This window comes from Onthophagus taurus, chromosome 5 (genome assembly GCF_036711975.1).
Source record: "Onthophagus taurus isolate NC chromosome 5, IU_Otau_3.0, whole genome shotgun sequence".
In the NCBI taxonomy this organism is placed as follows: Eukaryota; Metazoa; Arthropoda; class Insecta; order Coleoptera; family Scarabaeidae; genus Onthophagus; species Onthophagus taurus.
The window spans coordinates 3,819,735-3,841,191 of record NC_091970.1 but is presented as its reverse complement, the minus strand read 5'-3'; the positions used below and the strand labels follow the sequence as shown (position 1 = coordinate 3,841,191).

Below are 21,457 nucleotides of genomic sequence, written 5' to 3'. Positions count from 1 at the left end.
ATTTTTGAATGAAAATTAATTTTTTTTAAATTTTTTTTAGGAGGGATCCAATTGGAAGTCGAATGCCGCGTTCGGCAAGTATAGATTCTATGGTGGAGGCGGTATGGTCGGAAACGGTTTCAGCAGACCCAACACCGATTACGGAAAAAAGACCTTCACTACGTCCGGATCGTACTTTGGCTTTGGTATCACCGTCAGTTGGACGCCGAATGAAGGGTCAAAGAGGGGTCAACGGTAAGTGAGCAAAACCTCTATATCCTCTTCCAGGAGTTGCCTCTGCTGTTTTAATTAAGCCGGCCGGAGGAAAATTGAATTTCTCGCCTTTTCCATTTCAAATTCAACGAAGTAACTTTCCCCGAAAATTGCAATTTGCACATTCTAATCTTTTCATATTAGAGTCAATTATGCTATTTACATCAATTTATTGTGTTATTACAACTTATAAGGGAAAGTTGTGGGAGCGAAAATAATTCGTTTAGCTCTATTTCCTTTTAAATCGGTTTCCTACATCAAACCATTTTAATGAGAATCAGAAATAAACCAGGTTAAATGCTTAGTTATGCGATACACGTGATAAGAATGTTATTAAATCACTATAAGAAGTAAAAACATTCGAAGAATTCACATAATAACAACAAAAAATCCTTTCTTGTTTACTTCGTTTCTTTATTACTCAACCCGACGTAATTTAACGCTTTCCACGACCAAAAAGAATTTTTTTTACGAAACTTATTTAAAAAAAAATGTCAAAAATGAGTCAAAAAAAAAGTACGTTTGGTCTCAACCTCAACAGACGTTGAAGACATCGGCTGTCGCAGTTACTACCTGTTATTTCCGTTATTTTCATCGTCCAATGGTAGTCTTAAAGTAAGGCTAAAAGACAAAGACGGGTTGAGTCTTAAGTTGTATTGGCGGCGTGGTTGAAAGAGAAAGAAAGTCGATGGTACAACGAACCATCGTTGTTGGTGTGTATACGACAGGTCCTTCTTCTTGGTGTTTTGTGGTGTGCTCGAAAAGAGCGTCGTGCGTTCGCGTGTGACTCGGTTTTGTTTATAAAAACAACATTTACGACGTTTAACTGAAAGTTTTTAATTAAAAATTACGAAAAGTCATAAACACAATAGGATTTATGAAGTTGCTTACTAGCTATAATTTCGGTGAGTTTTATTTTGTTTATCGTCTTAACTTCATTCAATAACGTCTCTATTTCGTTTTCGTTCCTCGCAAAACTTTCAATTACTGTCACGTAAACGTTCTCTTAATTGAACCATGTATTTCATCGGCTGTAATGGGATCTACAACCGCCCCAGGATAGTACGTTAATTCAACGTTTAACCCTCCTCATATTCCCCGTTAATTTTAATCTTGAAATTGAGTAATTAACTCATTATTTATTACCTTAATTATTAAGAATTTTAAATTTAAAATGTTGGATAGGTGACCAGTTATGCACATGTGTATATTTGGTTGCATATTTATTTATTTAATTTCTTTTTAAATTAAATAGTTTTTTAATTTAAAAATTATTTAGAAACAGTTTTTTATTTATAATTTTATTAATTAAAATTAGTTTAGCATTTTTTAATTATAAAATAATTTAATTCATAATTAATTAAAGAAAAAAAAATGTAATATAGGCAACCAATTATACATCTATGTTTATTTGGTTGATTCGTATTTTTAAATTTTTTTTTGCAATTTTCCATTTAAATCGAATTGATTCTTTAAAATTAAACTAAATATTTCAAGTTGAACTTTAATTTGTGTTGAAATTGAGGTTTGACGTTTCATGGCCTCTTGTCTCGTGTTAGGATAGCGGTCGTTTATCCGATTTTAGAAGTTGGGAGTTTGTGGTGATCCAAGTAATTATCGTTTTACCTTAATACGACCCGTAAAAGGGAAATTCACCTCGACCGTTTCCATTTTGTTGCTTAGAAAATGTTGAATTAAACCATACTTTTTTTTATTTCTATAAATGGTAGGATAAATAGACGTTTAAAATGGCATTTCCGTCGCTCGATTAGAAATTCCGGTCTACTTAAGATACAAAGTGTTCTTGACCCGATAAAATGAGAGAGTAACATTATGTTTTATTTTTTTTTTTAAATAATTTTTGTTGTAATTTTTTTATAATGGTGATCTTGGGAAAATTCCGGTGAAAGGGGAATCCTTTTTTTGTTTCACCATGAAAGGAAAATCTTGGTTTGTAATTGTTGGGAAAAGGAAAGTAAAATTAATTTATTATTTGTTTGTTGTGGGTGTTGTTTTAATTTCAATTTCTCTTTAGTTTGTGTGCGTGTTAGATGACTGTGCATCCGGTTTTTCCGATAACATAATCAACTTTTTTATTTAGCTTTCTGGTTAACTCGGTTAAAATGATTTAAATTCAACTTTTCTTTGGTAATTTGTACGCAGTTCTTAAGCAAACATCGTGTACTTGCAAGAAGTAATATTAGTAATATAATAGTGAGGTTATGTTTTTTTTTCAACTTTAAAGGTTATAGCTGTCACCGAACGGTAACCTAGCAACGCATATTCAGTGGATGACGTTATCAACAAAACGATCTCGACGATTTTAGGCGAAATCATTCCGTATATGCCAAGGCTTATTTATGTATAAGAAGATGTTTATCTTCAAATCGCCGATGTCACTTTCGGGCGAGGCGGTGGAGTTGATATATCAACCTCAAATCATCAGTTTTAGAGGACTTAGCAACCTCTGTGATTTGAGGGTAAATATCTTATAAGAGAGTTTGCATCATTACCAAAACATATAAGGACCATAAGGACTGATGTTGCCTCAAATCCCCGAGGTCGCTTACAGGCGAGGCGGTAGAGTTGATATATCAACTTCAATCATCAGCTTTAGAGGACTCTAGCGCCTCGCCCGCAAGCGACCTCGGCGATTTGATGAAAAATCGTTCTTTATATGTCTTAAACACAGATAAGAAGAAAGTAAAAAAACAAAATTAGTATAATTTGGATCATAGTAAACCCTAATAAATACGTTGAAAATTAACTTTACAAAATAATTTACTCTGAAATTTAAATCGGACTTGAGGTTATATTTACTTTAAACGTCACGTTTTAAAGATGGTTTCAAATTGTCATTGCTGGATAACCTAGCAACGCATAACCCGTTGATTGACGACACAAACTATCCGTATTTTCCAACCAGAAATTTATATTTTAATTTTTAAATAAAACCCAACAAATGCATTCAAAGTTAATTTAATAAAATAGTTTATTTAAATTTACATTAAAATTTAAATCGGAAGTGAAGTTATGTTTATTTTAAACGTCATATTTTATTCTCAATAATGGTGATTTAAAACTGTCATAGCAACGCATAACCAGCTGATTTATGTCAACGTTTTATTTCCAAAAAAATTAATTTTTTCAAATTTTATTTTATTTTTTCCAAATACATTCAATCACATTTTTTAAATTTACTTTTCGTTTTCTTAGAAACAAAACGTCAAATTTGGTACATCTAGTAGTTCATCGTCTTGCATTTTGAGCACCCTTATAATAGTTAAATTTCAACCCCCATCCAATAAAATACCCCACATACATCCTTTCCATTCAACTAATTCTTATTTGAACCAAAAGCCGATCCTTAACCGTCTCTCCATAAAGTCTATTTTCGTATAGCACCAAAAAAATTTCTTTTCCCCTCTCTCTTTTGGTATAATCGCCAACTTCGAAGCAAAGCGGGGAGTTCGAACCAGCTGTACAACTACAACAGTCACTTATGAGGAGGTCAGAATGATGCCATAAGCACGAGCCGTTTCTTCTTATCTTTACCAAACGAATAAAAAAAGCGCGCTCGCAATGTTCTCGTTAAAACGCGGCTGAAAAAACTGTTTTTCGAATAATGTTCGGTGGTGGTGATGTGTTTTTAAGTGATGGGACGTGTTAAAAAAAGCGAAGAATCCAAATCTAAAAGGAAAAAAATGTCTGAGGTGTTTGAACGGAGAAAATTAAATTTGAAACGATCGAAATCGGTTCGAGCTTCGATCCGATTAATAAGCAACAAATTTCTTCACCATCAAAAAACGACGTCCGAAATGATACGGTCCCCGTCGCTTTCGAGCGTTCGCGATGTTAATTATTATAATCGGCAATTTATTAATGATTACAATAAGAATTTAATGGAGAGCGAAGCGATTGGGACGATTTTAAAAACACCAATGACAGCGAAAGCGGGGAACAAAAAAGAATTAAATTTGGGCTTTAAAAAAATAGATTTGCTAAAAAATAAAGCTGAGAAAATCCACGTGACCACTCCACCGCCGGTTGTTGCGAAAAAAGCCGCCGCTCTTCTTCAAATTCCTAATACGTCAAAGAAACACGAAGAGGTTTATGACGAAACGGTTACGTTAAGGAGAGAAACGTTTTTCGATCAGGAATTGGTGGGTTATCAAGAAAAACTAGAGAATTTAGTGTTTCAGCGGAGTTCTTTAAGATTTTCGATGATGACTGTTAGCAGCAAAAAGAGGATGTCAACTTTTACTTCAACTTCAAGTACGTAACAAAGAATAATAAATCAATATCTCAATTAACAACCTTTAAACTTGCGTGTTGTGAAGGTCGCGTAATTTGAAAGAAAATTATTATTAAGATTGATTTATGAGATTCTTAAAAAAACCTATTTTTGAATAAAACAAGTTAAAAATAGAAAAACGTTTAGAAAGCTTTAGGAAAAAAATAATTAAATCGGCATAATTGTTTAAATTTACGAAACACGCGTAGCTTTCAAAAGTGCATATACGCGTGTTAACTCGTGTATCTCTCACGCTATATGCAAAGTGAAAGTTGTATTTTTGTTGTTGCGATATACATCTTGTTTAATACACAACTTTGTTTGGTTGTTGTTCAATTCTTGGTGTATAATACAGGAAATAAGATTTTATGCGGAGAATGGAAAGTGAGAGAGAATCTTTTTGAATTATTATTTTCAAAATAACTTCCGCTTTTGCGAAAAGTTATTAGTAAAATTATTGCTTCTATATCTTATTTGCTTATTTGTTTACTGACTTCTACTAATATTGTAATATTTATTTAAAGATAAGATTATTAAATTTCGTTGTGGTTTGAAGTTTTAATTATTTAAAAAATTATTTGTTTAGAACTTCCATTGAATTATTTTTGTTGAAATTAGTGCTTTACATTCAGCTTCTATTTGATGTTTTTGTAGAAATGTGTCACTTTCTTGATAGCAGTATCTATTTTGTTTCAGGACAATATCGAAATTTATGTTGTACCCCTAATCAATTTTGTTCTTGATGATTCAAAATGTTATCTAAATCCTATTTTGTGGTCAATTCTTTATCTATTCCTTTAAATTGACACTTTTTAGAGTCAAAATATTTCTCTTCGAAAGATTAGCATTAGGGGATTTTAGTTACTACATTTAAGTTGGTAATACATTTTTTAAAAACGTCAAGTTATGATGTTTAATTTTCATGATGAATATTACATTAAACATAACAATAATTAGTTTTACTTTAAGTAAGAAAATAGTAAGCTAGCGCTGAATAACAATTAAAACTAGAACTAACACTAGACCTACAAGTAGATTCATTTGGGTTTATCCGCACGTCTCTTAAGACGGCTAAAACCAAGGTTATTATTATTTATTTTAGGTTATTACATTGCTTAGTAACTTCAATACCGGCAACTTAAATTTTTTTGTCAATTAAATATAACCATATTTTTTTACTTCCTTATAAATTGAAAAATAAACAGAAAAATTAAATATTTATTGATGAATAATATATGTAGTTGATAAAAAATGTTTTTCTTTGAATGATTCCTCCCCAAGATTCATTTTTTTTTTGTTGAATCACCGTATCAAATTTAAATTAATTTAAATTTAATGTAAACGTTGAAATAACTTTTCCATTTTCGGTGCGGTTGATGCCTATCCTTTTCGTATAAATTAACATTTCCGATTAAGAGTTGTTTTGTATTCCGCGCAAATTAGTCAAACAAAATGTGGGACTCGATAAACATTTTAATATCGTGACATTAACTCAACTTCGAGTTGGTGTCATCGACTGCGTAAAAAAAATTATTTTTTAAACCTTTTATTAAAAATATCCAACGCAATACAATTTATGCTATTTAAATCGATCGTTTTCAAGCCAATCCTACGGTAATTTACGTTCGGCAAGATACAAAACGCTATTACGAAACGTTTTCTGTAATTTACCAAAGCTCGTTTCTAACAGATAGTTTCACAACTCTGTATGGGTTATTTAGAACAAAGACTTAATAAATTGATATATTTTTTTAAATAAATAATTTGATGTAATAAAATAAAGTTGGAAGTGTGTATCATAATCAAGAGTTTATTCAAGAAGCGAAACACAAAGGATCTCGGCAATTGCATGTAATCATCTTGTTAGTTGATTGTGAAGCTGCTTGATTAGATCACGTTGTTTCCTGCGTTAACCCAATCTAGAACTTAATAAGATATACGTGGTGTTTACAAGCCCTGTTTAAATTTAAGTTCATTTTTTCCTTTTACTTTATAACAAATAAATAAACGTTCAAGTTTCAGTTTCACTTGTCGTACAAGAACCTCCTCTCCTCTTTTACTCAGGTTGACTCAAAACTGGTTCACCTACATTCTTCTCCATATTAGACGCGAGTTTATTGCAACTACGGTCGCGAAAACGAAAGATTCCGGTCCAATTATTCCCCCGAAGTGCCCGAAGTAGAAGTAGTCAAACGATTTTCATCTTGTGCGTCTTCGTTTCCTCATCTTCTTCACCTTTCAACTTTCACTTCCTCGTTTTCATCGAATCATGATCCATCTCGTGTTGACCGTGATTAAAAAAATGTGCGAGTGGTCGTGTGCTTCCGGACTCTTACCGGAAACCTTTATCTTTGTCACTAGAATATTTGGTATCTATTTCTTTATTATAATTTTAATTATTTATATTTATTTATTATTATTTCTTTTTAATTATTAGAATTACCCAATATCTTAAGCGAGAACGAAATGGAAGTGGCAACGGTACCCATATCGACTGGTTTACCACCCTCTCGGCATAAAAACAGCAAAAAACAGGCTAAATTAATGCAGCAGAGGCTTGAGCGACTCGCTAAAGTCAATATTCATTTACATGGTTTGTGCCTTTTTTATTGCTAAAAATATTAATTCGTTAAATCGCATCCTTTTTATATTGCAGCTTTATTCGCAGCTGTTGAACATGGACATTTGGATAAAGCGAAAACGATTTTAGAATCGACCGATGTTGATGTTAACAGGTAAAAATTATGTTTGTGCTATGTTGCTTAGCAACACCATTTTTAACCTAAAAATTTTTATTTAAATGTTAATTATATAATATATTATGTAATTATTAAGAAAAATTGATGATTAGATTTGCCTTAAAATCGTGAAAAGAATCCAAATGATCCAATTATAAGACAATAATAATATTAAGTTGAATATAAAAGTGAGGTTAAGTTCATTGAAAGAATTAGAAATTTTTTAAATTTTAATTAATATCTGAGAATTCAAGTTTGAATTTGTAATTAATTGAAAGATTCGTTTGATTTAAATCATTTAAAATATCTTTGGTTTTATTAAAAATTTTTGCATTAATTTTTATATTTATATGTTTACGCTTATTAGTGATATCAAGGTGACAACATATTTGTCATTAAATGTCATTAAATTATGTCATAAAATGTAACCAAAAAAATTAATTATTGTTTTTCTTTTACTTTCAATCTTAATTAATTAATTCTTTTATATAATGATATTTTAATTAATTTTTATTTTTATTAAATAATTTGCATACATTTTTACGTTAAAATTTATAAATCTTAGTAACATCAAGGTGACACTTAAATTTTTTTAATTTTTATTGAATTTTTTATTCGATACAAAATAAAGAATGAATTAAAACCTTATTTTATTCTTTTTTAGCTTAAATGCGGATAAATTAAGCCCTTTGGATGTTGCTGTTTTAAGTAATAATCGAACTATGGTAAAGATGTTGATTGGTTTTGGTGCTAAAGAAGGGAATCAATGTAAATAACATTTTTAACCTAACTTTTTTTTAAATTTGTATGTTATTTAAATAAAACGTCTTTTTTTTTAGTTTCTTCATCAGAAAAATTAGGTTCACATCTAACTCAGTTATTGGGTGAAGCGGAAATGAGGCTTCAAGAATTCGGTGGTTTTCTGGATGAGCCGGCATCGACTCCATTAAATACGAGAGCTTCGTTTTCAAGTATTATAGGAACTGCTTATCCTTCGGCTTCAATGACTGGGTGTGCTGGTGGTGATAACGAAAAACAAGCGATTGTTTGGGGTCGGAGAGTGAAAACTTTAAAACGTTTAGTATTGGGATTTAATCAAGCTCGCCCTCCAGATCAACCGTCGGTTGTTGCTTTAGATATAACCTCTTGCAATGCTGTTTCGTTACGTTTACAAGAACCATTAACGACGGATTCATCGATTACAACAAAATTTAAAGTGCAATGGTCAACTCGGCCGGATTTTAGCCCAATTACGGGTGAAAAAGAGATCTTTGATTTAACAAATTCTCAATGTACGATAGAATTGACACAGGGGAGGAGGTATTATTTTAGGGCGTCTTCAGGAAATTTAAGAGGTTATGGGACTTTTGTTTCGTCGATACCTGAATCTGTTGTACCGAGTACTTGGAGATCGGTTGATAATCGAGAATTACGCTTTCAAGGGAAACTACATCAATTAGAAATTTTAATGCAAGATTTACGTAACATACGACCGAATAGCGAAATTTTAGAATCGACAGCTCCTCAAAGAAGAACTCAACGGAAGAAAACTACGATTAAACAATTATTTTCTGCCGCGAGTAAATTCCAAAAAAATTTAAAAAGGGGGATTTATTTAGCTTGTATTCTTTATCATGAAGATAAAGTGTTGGTTACGAACGAAGATTTTTTACCTGTGATAGAAATCGATGAAAACTTTCCGAGTTGTATTCACTCAGATCATCATTGGTTGATGAAAGTGGCGTGTGCTTGGGATAATACGAAATCGTTGAAGGCCGATATGGAGAAAAATGCTTCATCGGCGATTCACTTTCGCACCAAATTACTTTCGGCCGCGCTTCAAATGCAATCGGCCCTTTGCCTTCAAGATTTAGGTCAATTGTATTATAAGCCGCTTAAAGATTCTCAAGGCACCGTCGTGATAAGTACAGTTAATTACGTTAAAACTCCAAAAACCGTGTCCGTACTCAACTCAAGATGGCTCCCGATGAACAAAGTCGTTAAGAAATGCGTCATGAACGAGGATAACTCAATTACGGAAATTTTAATGGGATCCATACCAGAACAAATTAATTATCATCAAGTATCGAGTTTAAAATTGGGGAAGGGCTTGTATTTGGCCTTCTTGAAGATGCAGAGTTCCGTTGATTTAATTCAAGTCGTCGTTCCGGCTAAAACACCAAATATGTTACCACATTGTAAAATTAGGGATAACCCACATGTTTCAGCGTAAGTATTAATTAATTTTTAAGTATTATTTGTCAAAAAAGAAAACGGATTAGATTGAAAATTTTTTTAGGTTATATTAATTGGACAGAAAGTCTACTCACTTCAAACTTTATTTAAGCTATACTCTGTTTTTAAACCAGGAGGAGTAAACGCGAAAGTCAGATTTACACTAGGAAAAATCACCAGAAAATAACGCTAGATATTTTGGCGGTAAATTTAAATTAATAATTATTATTATTAATTTATTTACTTATTATTGTATTTATTTTCGTTTGTTATCGTCAACACTAAACATACAAATTAACATTGAAGTTATGAGTGTATTTATCTCAAAATATAATAAAGAAGGGTTTAAGAACACAAAATTTACAATAATGACACGAAACTGTCGAATTGTCAATAACCTAACCTTCAAATTCAAAATTGGCTGTGTGTGAACCTTCCTCGCATTCAACCAATCACGTGCAAGGTCAATCTGGTGACAAATTTAAAATACTCCTCCTGGTTTAAAAACAGAGTATAATTGCCAAAGAAAACTTCAAGGTATAATTAATGTTTGTAAACAAAACTAACCTTACCTAACATTCCTTCACGCTATAATTGACATTACAAAAGAAAACTTCACGCTATAATTGCCATTACTAATTGCCAAAGAAAACTTCATGGTATAATTAATGTTTGTAAACAAAACTAACCTTACCTCACATTCCTTCACGCTATAATTGACATTACAAAAGAAAACTTCACGCTATAATTGCCATTACTAATTGCCAAAGAATACTTCATGGTATAATTAATGTTTGTAAACAAAACTAACCTTACCTCACATTCCTTCACGCTATAATTGACATTACAAAAGAAAACTTCACGCTATAATTGCCATTACTAATTGCCAAAGAAAACTTCATGGTATAATTAATGTTTGTAAACAAAACTAACCTTACCTCACATTCCTTCACGCTATAATTGACATTACAAAAGAAAACTTCACGCTATAATTGCCATTACAAATTGCCAAAGAATACTTCATGGTATAATTAATGTTTGTAAACAAAACTAACCTTACCGAACATTCCTTCACGCTATAATTGACATTACAAAAGAAAACTTCACGCTATAATTGCCATTACTAATTGCCAAAGAATACTTCATGGTATAATTAATGTTTGTAAACAAAACTAACCTTACCTAACATTCAGCGTCTGAAGACACAGGGCTAAACCCGAAACTTAAAAATATACAACTTAGCGCTGAATAACAATTAAAACTAGAACTAACACTTGCAGTAGAACTATACTCTGTTTTTAAACCAGGAGGAGTAAACGCGAAAGTCAGATTTACACTGGAAAAAATCACCAGAAAATATCACTAGATATTTTGGCGGTAAATTTAAATTAATAATTTATTATTTATTTATTTATTATTGTATTTATTTTCGTTTGTTATCGTCAACACTATACATACAAATTAACATTGAAGTTATGAGTGTATTTATTTCAAAATATAATAAAAAAGGGTTTAAGAACACAAAATATACAATAATGACACGAAACTGTCGAATTATCAATTACCTAACCAATTCAAAATTGCCTGTGTGTGAACCTTCCTCGCATTCAACCAATCACGTGCAAGGTCAATCTGGTGACAAATTTAAAATACTCCTCCTGGTTTAAAAACAGAGTATAGTTAATAAAAGATGCTAGTGTTTTTATGTTGATAGTTTTGTTTATTTAATTTTTTTTTTAATTTTAGGGAAGAATGGGAATATTTAAAGCGACAACATCTCCCTGATATAGTCGATACCTCAACGGAGCAACAAAGAACGTTTTTAGAATTAGTAACGAGCGCCGCAAAACGTCTTTTTAATTATATGGATATCCCGTTGGAAAATGCGATAACCCACCGGCTTTACGATACGGAAATAGTCGATTTAACGGAGGAAGTTAGTTTTATAATAATTTGCCCGAGTGCCGAATTTTCTTGTTTGGTCCCAGGGCAACGAGAAATTCTACTCCAACGAGGGGATTTATTAAGCCTTCCGATCCAAGTCTTCGAAATGATCCATTTAAACACGTACCAAAACAATATCGTTCAAAAATACTCAAAATTAAATTGTTTGTTAGAATTAGACTCTGCGAATGCGAATCATTTGCACCGCGAAGCTTTCTCGAACAGCGAAGTCGCCAAAGCCAGGGAGAGGTTGGCCCAATTACAAGATTTCCAAGCGAAATTAAACTCGATTTGGAGATGTATTCGTTGGTTGATGGACGTGATTACTTTTGCGAGGGATCGAGGGACTTTTGGGATATCCGTTCGGTATATTTTGGATAAAGATAGTTCGTCGCCGAAGAATAGTTTGCTTCAAATTCCGAGTTCAAGAGATACGAAAGTAAAAAATACTCCTGGGAGGGGATCTTGGCCCGGCCCGGGGGCTGTTACAACTCAAAGCACATCATTAATAAACGAATTTAGTAAAAGTGAGCAACAATTAAGTAGTAATGAGAGCGCGTCGCAATATTTAAGCGCTTACAGTGATACTGAGTCGAGGAAGAACTCTGATAGTTACGCGAGTGTTGATTTAAACGAACGATTGGTGCCATCGAAAAGTGAAGATATGCTTTTTGCCGTTCCTTCTTCGTCTACGGCACATAGATGTCGCGCGAGCACCGTTTCGAGTGTTTCGGCAACTTCAAGTCCTTTATTAAATTTAAGACCAATGTACAGCGGTAGTTTGTTAAGTGTTAACACGTTTAATACCACGAATACTTCCGATAGTATGCATAGTTTGAGTTCGGATAGCGATGGGACGATTCCTTTGGGGAGTAGCACTCCGAGGAGGGTAAAGAACAATAATAAACAAATAGTTCCATCGAGGAGTATGACGAACATGAAGCAACACAATTTAGAGGCGAGATTTAGGCCCAAATTGGATCCTTATTTTAATAATAACTTGGAAAGTAATTTATCGAAGAGTTTAACGAATCTGAAAAACGTTTTTGACGAAAAGAAAATCGAGAACAAAGTTCCAGAACAATCTTCGAGCTCGATTAAAGAACAAGCGGGGATTTTACAAGTTTACGCTGCTTATGAAACGGGATTAGCAAGCGGGACAAGTTTAAAATTACACGTAACACCGAGAACTACAGCTCGGGAGGTTGTCGATTTAGTGGTTAAACAATTAAATATGGCCGTGGTTCTTAAAGGAAAAGATGGCCCGATTTACACTTCGGATAAATTAAGAAACTTTTGTTTAGTCGCTGTGATCGGTGCGAGGGAGAGGTGTTTACGAGATGATTTTAAACCACTTCAATTACAAAATCCGTGGAAGAAGGGCCGATTATACGTAAGACAAAAACAGGAAGTTTTAGCCGCTTTGGAACACAGCAGTAAACATACTGCAATAATATGAGGAAGGGTTATATTCGTCCAAAATCGTCGCGGGTACCAATTAATAGAGTTTTAAAAGCCAATTCGTTCCATTTTAATCAATTAATTGATTCCTAATGATAATATAAAAACGTAGAAATATTTTTGTATTATTTTCTTTTTTTAACCGATTTTTAATAACTTAGAATTAGTACAAAAAGAATGTAAATAAAAGTAAAGTTATTTAAAAAATTATTTCTAGATGTTTATGTATAAAAAAACAGGGTGAATAAGACCACGACTGATTTAAAAAAGAAGCGAATATGATGAGATATTAAATAAATAAAATTTAGGGTGCACAACAAAATTGATGTTAATTAAATATAGAAAAAAAATAAATTAATTTCGTTTTATTAATTAAATAACACCAATTTCATTATTAGCTTTAACAATTTTATTTCGTCTCGCCGCAATCGGCGACTTATTCTTTTCCGAGTCTGATTCCGATTCCGTGTGCTCCCTTTTACCACGATGTTGTTCCTCACTCACACTTTTACTCTTCCTCCGTTGCTTCTTCTCCTTATTACTATCTTTATTCAAATACTCCCCCAATTGCTTTGCGCGATGCTCCCATTGTGCATTTTGCCTTTGCACCACATCCGAATGCTTCAAAATAAACTCAGCATCCGTAGCAAGCGATAACTCCCAAACTTTATTGTGTTTTAACTTAGAAACGCCAATAAAAATCTCTTTCAATTCTTCTGCGGGGATTTTAACCAACGATGACACTTTTTTTCGTTCAACACATTCATTTTGAGTAAATAAATAAAGCTAAAAAGAAGTTAGGGAAAAATTCAAGAATCATCATGTAGCTTAAAAGTCGACAATTTTTTTAAAATTTTGTTTTGAAACCCTCGTTTTTCTTCGATGTATAACGATTGACTACCTGTTGTTAGATAGACTATGCGTCAATAGACTGTGTTAATACTAGAATACTAGACCGTAAACTAGAAACATTCGGATTTAGCCCCACGTCTCTCGAGACGGCTAAACCCGAATATTTCTAGTTCTAGGTGTAGTGTTAGTTCTAGTTTTACTGCAATAAATAAATGCAACAGTGATATTTTATGCTAACTAGCGCTACCTACCACTGTCACTACATCTAATATTATTAGACCTAAAACTAGAAACATTCAAATTTAGCCGTCTTAAGAGACGCACGGCTAAATCCGAATGTTTCTAGTTCTAGTGATTAGTGGTAGTTGTAGTTTTAAATGTTATTTCGCGGTAGATTGTGGTATAAGTGGCATCAGGTATAGATTTTAGGTTATCTTTAGTTTATAGATGGTAAACGACATTTTAGTCGTTGTGCATCGAAAACCTAAGAAACAACCGTATTTCACTAGAAAATATGTGTTTTAACCAAATGTGCTGCGAAAATGGTGCCCGCTTGACGTTGAGTTTCGGGGCACCTGTATAAGGTTAGTAGGGTCGATGACGTCACAAAAAGTAACGTCAAGTTGAAAGTTTAAAGTGATTTTTCGGTAAGTTTTACACTTTTTCGTACTTTTTTTTATTTGTAACGGCTTAATTGAGCGATTTCCCGTCGATTAAAAAAAAATTGTCGATTTTTATGCGATATGATTCTTGAATTATACCAAAGTGAGGTTATGTTTCAAAAACTTACAATATAATCTCTAGCACGACACATAACATCAGCGGGAACCCCACTAGTCGAAGAAAATGTATTTTGCGGATACAAAACTTCCGATTTAACCACCCAATTTCCCCGAACTAAAACAGCAACTTGGGGAAGCGATTTTAAAACTAATTCGGGGGTTAATCCTTCCCCCCCAGCCAAAAGTAACAATAATTGTTGAAATTGAATTATTTTTGCTAAAAAATCTCATTATTAAAACGAATTAATTTTAATAATTAATATTTACCATCTTTTAATAACAATCTGCACTGCTCCGGAAGTGGAAGCGCCCTCAACATATGCAATGACATTACGTTTGAAGGTAACGAAGGAGTTTCTGTGGCCTCTTTAATATCTTCAGGGATTAAAACGCGGATATACTCCGAGGGTGTTAAAACTTTCGCTTGGTTATGATCCTCGGTGTTTTCCGCATACAATTTCGATTTTTGTATATCGCTTAAAGTACTATTTTCTCCGTGCCAATTACATTCTATCCACGCCTCTAATTTCTTATCTTGTTCGTTAACTTCCTCCTTTTTTTTCTCGTTAACTTTCCCGAATTTAACTGTAACTTGTTTCGCCGAGCTTCCGGATGATTCCTCTTCCTCGTCCGATTCATTCACGGTTTCTTTCTTTTTCTTCCCACTTTTATCGAGGTGATGCAAAAACGGTCTTAGTTGTAAATACGTTTTAATTGGGGTCAAGTGTAATTCTCGTCCGTTAAAACAACCGATTGCATAATTATCTGATTCATTAACCGCTTTATTAGACGTAAATAAAACTTTGTCCATGATGTGATTTTGAAACACGACATTCTCGGGCTTCTTTTTATCGCTGTTTAATTCGAGATCTCGCGCTATTAATTCCGCTTTACCAACATCAAAATTAATTGATTCCACGTTTAAATCCACATCTAATTTCACTTCTTGGTTATCAGGCCGAATGTAGGCTTTACTGATACTTTGATTAAATCCGCGATTTTTTGGTTGTAAAGGATATTGGAAAACGTACAAACTATTTTCTAAACGCTTCGATAAAAAAATTGGGATCTAATAAGAAAAAACGTGTTATTAACCTCACTTTCTAATTAAAAAAAATTAACCTCTTTCACAACTGGATCATCATCAATTTTATTCTCTAATGCAGTTTCTTGCTCTTCATCCATTACCTTTTTTTATAAAACTTTAAAACTTAAATTAAACGGTGTTTATAGCATTTTCATTTCACGTTTGACGTTTCAAAAAATGAGGTTAGAAACAGCAAAAAATCCCTAAATTAAATTGACAGATGTCAAACTAAAATAACCTAAAAAAACTTTCTTCAGTAAGATGGATCCTTGGAATAATTCTTATTCGAATTCGCCCACTGAGTGTGCTCAAAAGAATTTCGAGGATGATTTCCAACCAAAAATATTCGAGAAATTACCCGATTCAGATCAATATCTAGCTTCGTTAGGTTAGTGAAATAATTCTTTTGTTGTAGAAACTTAATAAGAAACTTTTAGAGGCTAAATTGCATAAAATCAAAACTGATCAGGACGTTATAAAACAATTGCAACAAAAACGAGAGGAATGCATGAATCAACTATTAAATAATACTCAATATTCCGAAGATGTGGATCTCGAGCTGGATGAACCCATTGAAAGTTCAACCGTTTTAAGGGCGATTACGCCACAAAAACAAGCTTTAACGCAAGGAGAGATTGTTGAATTGGTTAAATACGATCAATTGAAAGAGGACGATTCCGAAGTAGAAGAAGATAATAAACTTGAATAAACAGGAGTTATTTTTAAGATAAATTATGACACCAGTTACTTTTAGATTATATATTTACGTATATTAACCGATTAAATAATAGTTATTTAAATATTCCGCGATAATAATTTAATAGTATAGTTAGTTTTTGTATCGATAGATGTCGCGTTAATTTTTTTATTGACATAAAAACATAACCTAAAAAATTTCTTTCAATATTTCGTTTATCAATTTATTGTTTTGATTTGAAGCGAATATGATTTAGAGTATAAATGGCAGAGCCGTTACTGTTCTTGTTAAAATTAGCGTGGGAATCTCGATATAGGATCCCTTTAATCATTACCATAGGGTTTATGGCTTTGGATATACGAATGCAATTTGAAATTAACGTGCAAATGAGGCGGATAAGAAGAGCTAGGACTCCACCACCGGATAACTCGCAAAACGAAGGAGATGACTCCGAGTCTGAAGGTATAATTTAACTTAATTTGTTGATCGGTCTAACTTAATCATTTCAAGATGACTCTGATTCCTGGATGACCATCGATGAGGAGGAAGAAATCGGACAAGTTAATGCAACCACATAATTAAACTATTTTGTTGTTTATTTCTTTTCGTTTATAATAAAAAAATTAAAAATTAATCATCCCAACTTTCTTCATCCTCGCATTTTGGGACTTCGACATGTAACGGAACGTTCCTTTTTATGTGAGAATCAACGAAGGTATACCTTTTTTCAGGACACGTTAGAATATGTTGTTTAAAATCACTTTCGAGTAGAAATCGATGCGATGCGTTAAAAGGACACGTAAAATGATTTGGATAGTTTTTCATACATTTTACGATGTGGGTGATGAGCCTGTCTTCGGAAACGATATGGTTTGAATTGAAGGGGCAAGGTACTCGTTTAAACGACTTTTTTAACCTAGAAATTTAAAATTAATACGGATTTATTTGAATATTGATACTTACATTTTTGGAAAATGTTTGAAATTGAGGTTATGTTTTTCTTTGTTAATTATTGCTTAATCTCTATGCTGGTAGCGCCATCTATTGGTGATATTTGTTATATTTAATTTTAATGAATTAAAGAACATTTAACCGAATTTATTAGCCTAACTTTTAAAAACAATACGGTTTTACTTAACTGTTTAATATTTACATTCGATTTTGGAGAATATTGAAAATTGTTAATTATGGCTACTTTTTTGTTAGTGGCGCCATCTGTTTGGGGTACTTCTTATATTTAAATTTTAAAGAAAATACTTATTTCTGAATGAAAAATCATATAAAATAATATTTTTTATGATTATTATTGTTTTGGCGGAATTTATATTGAATAAATTAAGTTAAAAGGGCGGTTTAACTTTAACTTTAGGAATCAGTCGAACCTCAATCACCTGTCAAATTTCAAACATCCAAATGTCATCAACCTCGTGTATTTCATAATTTTTCTCATTATTTCAGGCATTAAATTCACGTCGAGTAATATTCGTTAACTTTCTAATGCCCCTTTTCCTCAACCGTATCTATTTCAGACTTTCCGTAGCGACCTACGTCACTAAACCTAATTCTAACCTGCTTAAAATCCTCGCCGAGATGCCCAAAGATCCCAAACACATCGCCGATGCACAAAAAAATCGTAAAAAAATTAAGGAGCGAAGCTCGAAATATGTTCCCGGAAAAGTTACGTTGCAGGTACTCGGATCGGGCGCTGAAGGCGCTCCGAGGAGTTTGTATGTGTTTTCTGATCAAGCCAGGTAAAATTTATAAATTTTATATAAATTTTTTATTAATTGCTTAATTTTTAGGTATTTATTTAATTGCGGTGAAGGTACCCAAAGATTAGCTCATGAACACAAAATGAAATTAGCTAAATTAGAGCATATATTCATCACCCAACCAGTTTGGAAGAACATTGGAGGTCTTCCTGGTACCGCTTTAACGATACAAGACGTTGGGGTACCAAAAATAACCCTACATGGTCCTCAAGGACTCGATGAATTATTTGTAGCCACAAAACGCTTCGTTGTTATAAAGAATTTACACATTAAAATGGCAAAGTGCGATGAAAACAAAGAATTTTCTGACAATGTAATGATCGTACAATACATTCTTTTGGAACGAAAGAAAAAAATTGAACCTAAAATTGAGGATATTGCCGAAGAAATTGATTTAGATTCTGACTTATCAGGTTTTAGTAAAAACACTCAAGCTGGGTCATCGATGGAAACCGTAAATAAGAAATTTTATTAATTTTAAAGCTTAATTGAATTAAATTTTTATTAGAGTGATGCAAGTACTTCGACAAAATCACCAAAAAGGCGACGTAGAAGTCGGCGGAGCTCTGAATCCGTTGGCCGATACAGCACACCGGATGTTGTTGAAGACAACACGGATTATTACGCTCATGAACGTAAGCCAAAACGTAAACATAGAGCCCGATCCCATTCAGGTATCCCCTCCTATTTATTTGGCCCCTTATTTATTAATTAAAAACATAAAGATAATCTTATTTTATTTCATAATCTAACTTTTTAATTATGATTGTCAAATCTGTCAAATTATTTTTTTTTTGAGGTTATATTTATAATTAATTTAATTATTCATTTTTATCGAAAAAGAATATAAAATAGCGAAAAATAATAAGAAAAATTGTTATTAAACTCATTACAAATGAGTTTATTAATAATTTTAATTTAATCATTTTAGTGAGTGGATCTAGAGAACCCCCCGAAAGAATTTCAGAAAGTTCCCAATTATTATTAAGCGAAACCAAGGAGCGGGGTGTTTCAATGGCTTATATTTGTCGATTACAACCTCGTCCTGGTTCATTAAACCTGGATAAATGTGCTAAATACGGTGTTCCACCCGGGCCGTTATTAGGAAAATTAAAAAATGGGGAAAATGTAACTTTAAATTCGGGTGTTGTTGTCCAACCAACTGACGTTTGCGAACCCGACGATCCAGGACCTATTTTTATCGGTTAATTCTCGAAAAATTAAAATTTTGAGGTAATATAATTTTTTTTATTTTAGTTATTGATTGCCCAAGTGAAGAATATTTAGATTCTTTATTAGAAAATATGAAATTAAAGAGGCACCAAAAATACGCCGAATGTACAAACGATTGTGCTCACTTAGTGGTGCATTTCACTCCAAATTCGGTTGTTTGTCATCCGAAATATCAAGCATGGATGGAAGATTTTCCTCCGAGTACGCAACATTTAATTTTAAATGAGAAAAATACTTGTATGGGGAGTATTGCTGTTCATAGGATTCAATATAAACTTAATTTGTTAAGTAGAACTATGTTTCCGATTTTGGGTGATAAAGGAACCCAAGTTTTAAATGAAGAGGTAATTAATTCTATTATTTATAATCTTTTTTAAGTGAAATGCGAATGATTCATGGCTTAAAACTGTAGGAAATCTCATTTAGACGAAAAGATTTTATTAAGGGAGGCAACTAAATATACGTTCGCATTTCTCGTATTTTAATAAGATATAAAAGAATTTGTTTATTTATTTAAAGAGCGTAAATCCTGCTTTTAAGAAACTAAAAACTGAATCGATTGATTCTTTACCATCAAGCGAACAATCCGAATCACAAATCGAAAAGTTATCTTTCATGTCAACGTCGAAATCGGTTTTAACGACATTTTCTGATGATTGGATTCAACCGAATACTTTATGTTCGTTTCATTTAAGACCTCGTAAAGGACTTGATAGGTAATGAATAAATAACTTAAATTAATTTTTTTGATAGATTAAAAATTGGTTGGTAATTAATTTTAAGTTGGTACTAAATTTGACATATTTGATTTTAACCACATTTCTTATTTTATTTACTTTTTTTTTTTAATTAAGATCTGGTGAATTGAAGCTGGTCCCTTCCACTTACATCGATGAAACTATTGAGGTTGAAGGTTTCCGAAGTGAATTGCAAAAGTTACGAATTAATATTTTGAATCAAAGTCTTGGGTTGATTCCGAGACCATATCCGAAACTTTTATTTTTAGGCACCGGATCTTGTATACCAAATAAAACAAGAAATACAAGTGGGATATTATTGGAAACTAGGTTATTTTTTTCTATTTATTTATAAATTAAATTAATTAATTTCTTTATTTTAGTGACGAATGTAAAATTTTGGTTGATTGTGGAGAAGGAACTTATGGACAACTTTTACGATTTTTCGGACCGGAAAAATCTTTGGAAATTTTAATAAACACTCAAGCGATTTATATCTCACATTTACACGCCGATCACCACATCGGTTTAATTGGATTCTTATTGGGACGAAGAAAAGCTTTAAACGAATTAAAAATTGATGCCCCTCCGATAATCCTTTTTGCCCCAAAACAAATTTTAAATTGGCTCGTTTTTTACGATCGTTGCTTTGAGTCATTTGCAAACGATTTTGATTTAATTCCCAACGGAGATTTACTTCTCGAAGAAGAAGTTATCTCAAAAGATTTAAAAGAAAGTATATTGAAACGATTAAATCTAACGAATATAAATACGGTTTTAGTGAGACATTGCCCCAATGCTTTCGGAGTCTCGTTCACTCACAGCGACGGTTATAAAGTCACTTATTCCGGTGACACCATGCCCTGCCCAAACTTGGTTAAATTAGGGAAAGATTCCGATTTGTTAATACACGAGGCTACGATGGAAGATGAATTAGCAAGCGAAGCTGTTCTTAAAATGCACTCAACCACGTCTCAAGCAATTTCAATTGGCCAACAAATGAATGCTAAATACACTTTATTGACGCATTTTAGTCAAAGATACGCTCGGTTACCGAGGTTTAATGAAAATTTTAAAGAAAACGTTGGAATTGCTTTCGATAATATGCAGTTGAAGTTGGATGAAATACATTTGGTTCCTTTATTCTATCCTGCTTTAAAATTAATGTTTGCTGAGCATTACGAAGGATTAGAAAATAAAGCGATTAAGAGGCAGTTGCGAATTGAACGGGAAAAATCTGTTGATCGTAGGTCGTTACAGAAAGTTTAAATTGTTAATTAAACATTTTCAATAAAATATTTTAAAAGTAATTTGACAGTTGAGGTTAGATTAAGTGGCGACATCTCTTAGTGCCATTATCACTTGGTTAGTTA

The 21,457-nt window shown here is 32.5% G+C and overlaps 5 protein-coding genes across 15 annotated transcripts in view; 4 read left to right on the top strand and 1 right to left on the bottom strand.

Moving 5' to 3' along the window:
* The window catches only part of LOC111426655 (wide awake), a 42,441-nt gene extending 29,159 nt beyond the window's left edge, over positions 1–13,282 (top strand). For 4 of the 8 annotated variants that reach the window (XM_023061276.2, XM_071195852.1, XM_071195854.1 and 1 more), the window contains 6 exons: positions 41–234; positions 6,984–7,139; positions 7,203–7,281; positions 7,949–8,052; positions 8,124–9,513; positions 11,266–13,282. In XM_023061276.2, coding sequence (XP_022917044.2) covers positions 41–234; positions 6,984–7,139; positions 7,203–7,281; positions 7,949–8,052; positions 8,124–9,513; positions 11,266–12,922 — 3,580 coding nt within the window. In that variant the 3' untranslated portion in view covers positions 12,923–13,282. Of the gene's footprint in view, positions 1–40; positions 235–985; positions 1,158–3,505; positions 4,528–6,525; positions 6,916–6,983; positions 7,140–7,202; positions 7,282–7,948; positions 8,053–8,123; positions 9,514–11,265 lie in introns of those variants that run through there. The other 4 variants (XM_023061280.2, XM_023061278.2, XM_023061279.2 and 1 more) reach the window with 4 other exon arrangements.
* Positions 13,274–15,856, bottom strand: LOC111426653 (RNA polymerase III subunit E). The gene is made up of 4 exons (XM_023061272.2): positions 15,681–15,856; positions 14,826–15,627; positions 14,567–14,775; positions 13,274–13,710 (listed from the first exon to the last, which is right to left on the bottom strand). Exons 1-4 carry the CDS (start codon positions 15,741–15,743, stop codon positions 13,297–13,299), a joined length of 1,488 nt encoding a protein of 495 aa, XP_022917040.1. The 5' UTR covers positions 15,744–15,856; the 3' UTR covers positions 13,274–13,296.
* Positions 15,847–16,445, top strand: LOC139428867 (coiled-coil domain-containing protein 32). The gene is made up of 2 exons (XM_023061273.2): positions 15,847–16,033; positions 16,083–16,445. Exons 1-2 carry the CDS (start codon positions 15,907–15,909, stop codon positions 16,352–16,354), a joined length of 399 nt encoding a protein of 132 aa, XP_022917041.1. The 5' UTR covers positions 15,847–15,906; the 3' UTR covers positions 16,355–16,445.
* A 153-nt stretch (positions 16,446–16,598) lies between these two features.
* Positions 16,599–16,976, top strand: LOC111426654 (uncharacterized). Its single transcript, XM_023061274.2, has 2 exons — positions 16,599–16,804; positions 16,853–16,976. The coding sequence occupies exons 1-2, from the start codon at positions 16,606–16,608 to the stop codon at positions 16,918–16,920; spliced, it is 267 nt and encodes an 88-aa protein (XP_022917042.1). The 5' UTR covers positions 16,599–16,605; the 3' UTR covers positions 16,921–16,976.
* Positions 16,977–17,710: 734 nt separating this feature from the next.
* LOC111426443 (ribonuclease Z) lies at positions 17,711–21,394 on the top strand. 4 transcript variants are annotated; one of them, XM_023060962.2, is made up of 9 exons: positions 17,711–17,818; positions 17,872–18,093; positions 18,145–18,568; positions 18,623–18,788; positions 19,046–19,318; positions 19,372–19,691; positions 19,867–20,063; positions 20,202–20,414; positions 20,468–21,394. In XM_023060962.2, exons 2-9 carry the CDS (start codon positions 17,933–17,935, stop codon positions 21,351–21,353), a joined length of 2,640 nt encoding a protein of 879 aa, XP_022916730.1. In that variant the 5' UTR covers positions 17,711–17,818; positions 17,872–17,932; the 3' UTR covers positions 21,354–21,394. The 4 variants fall into 4 exon arrangements, with proteins under 4 accessions (XP_022916730.1, XP_022916729.1, XP_022916728.1 ...); XM_023060961.2 differs by having other exon boundaries at positions 17,727–18,093; positions 18,623–18,749; XM_023060960.2 differs by having other exon boundaries at positions 17,727–18,093; positions 19,888–20,063.
* Positions 21,395–21,457: the final 63 nt, after the last annotated feature.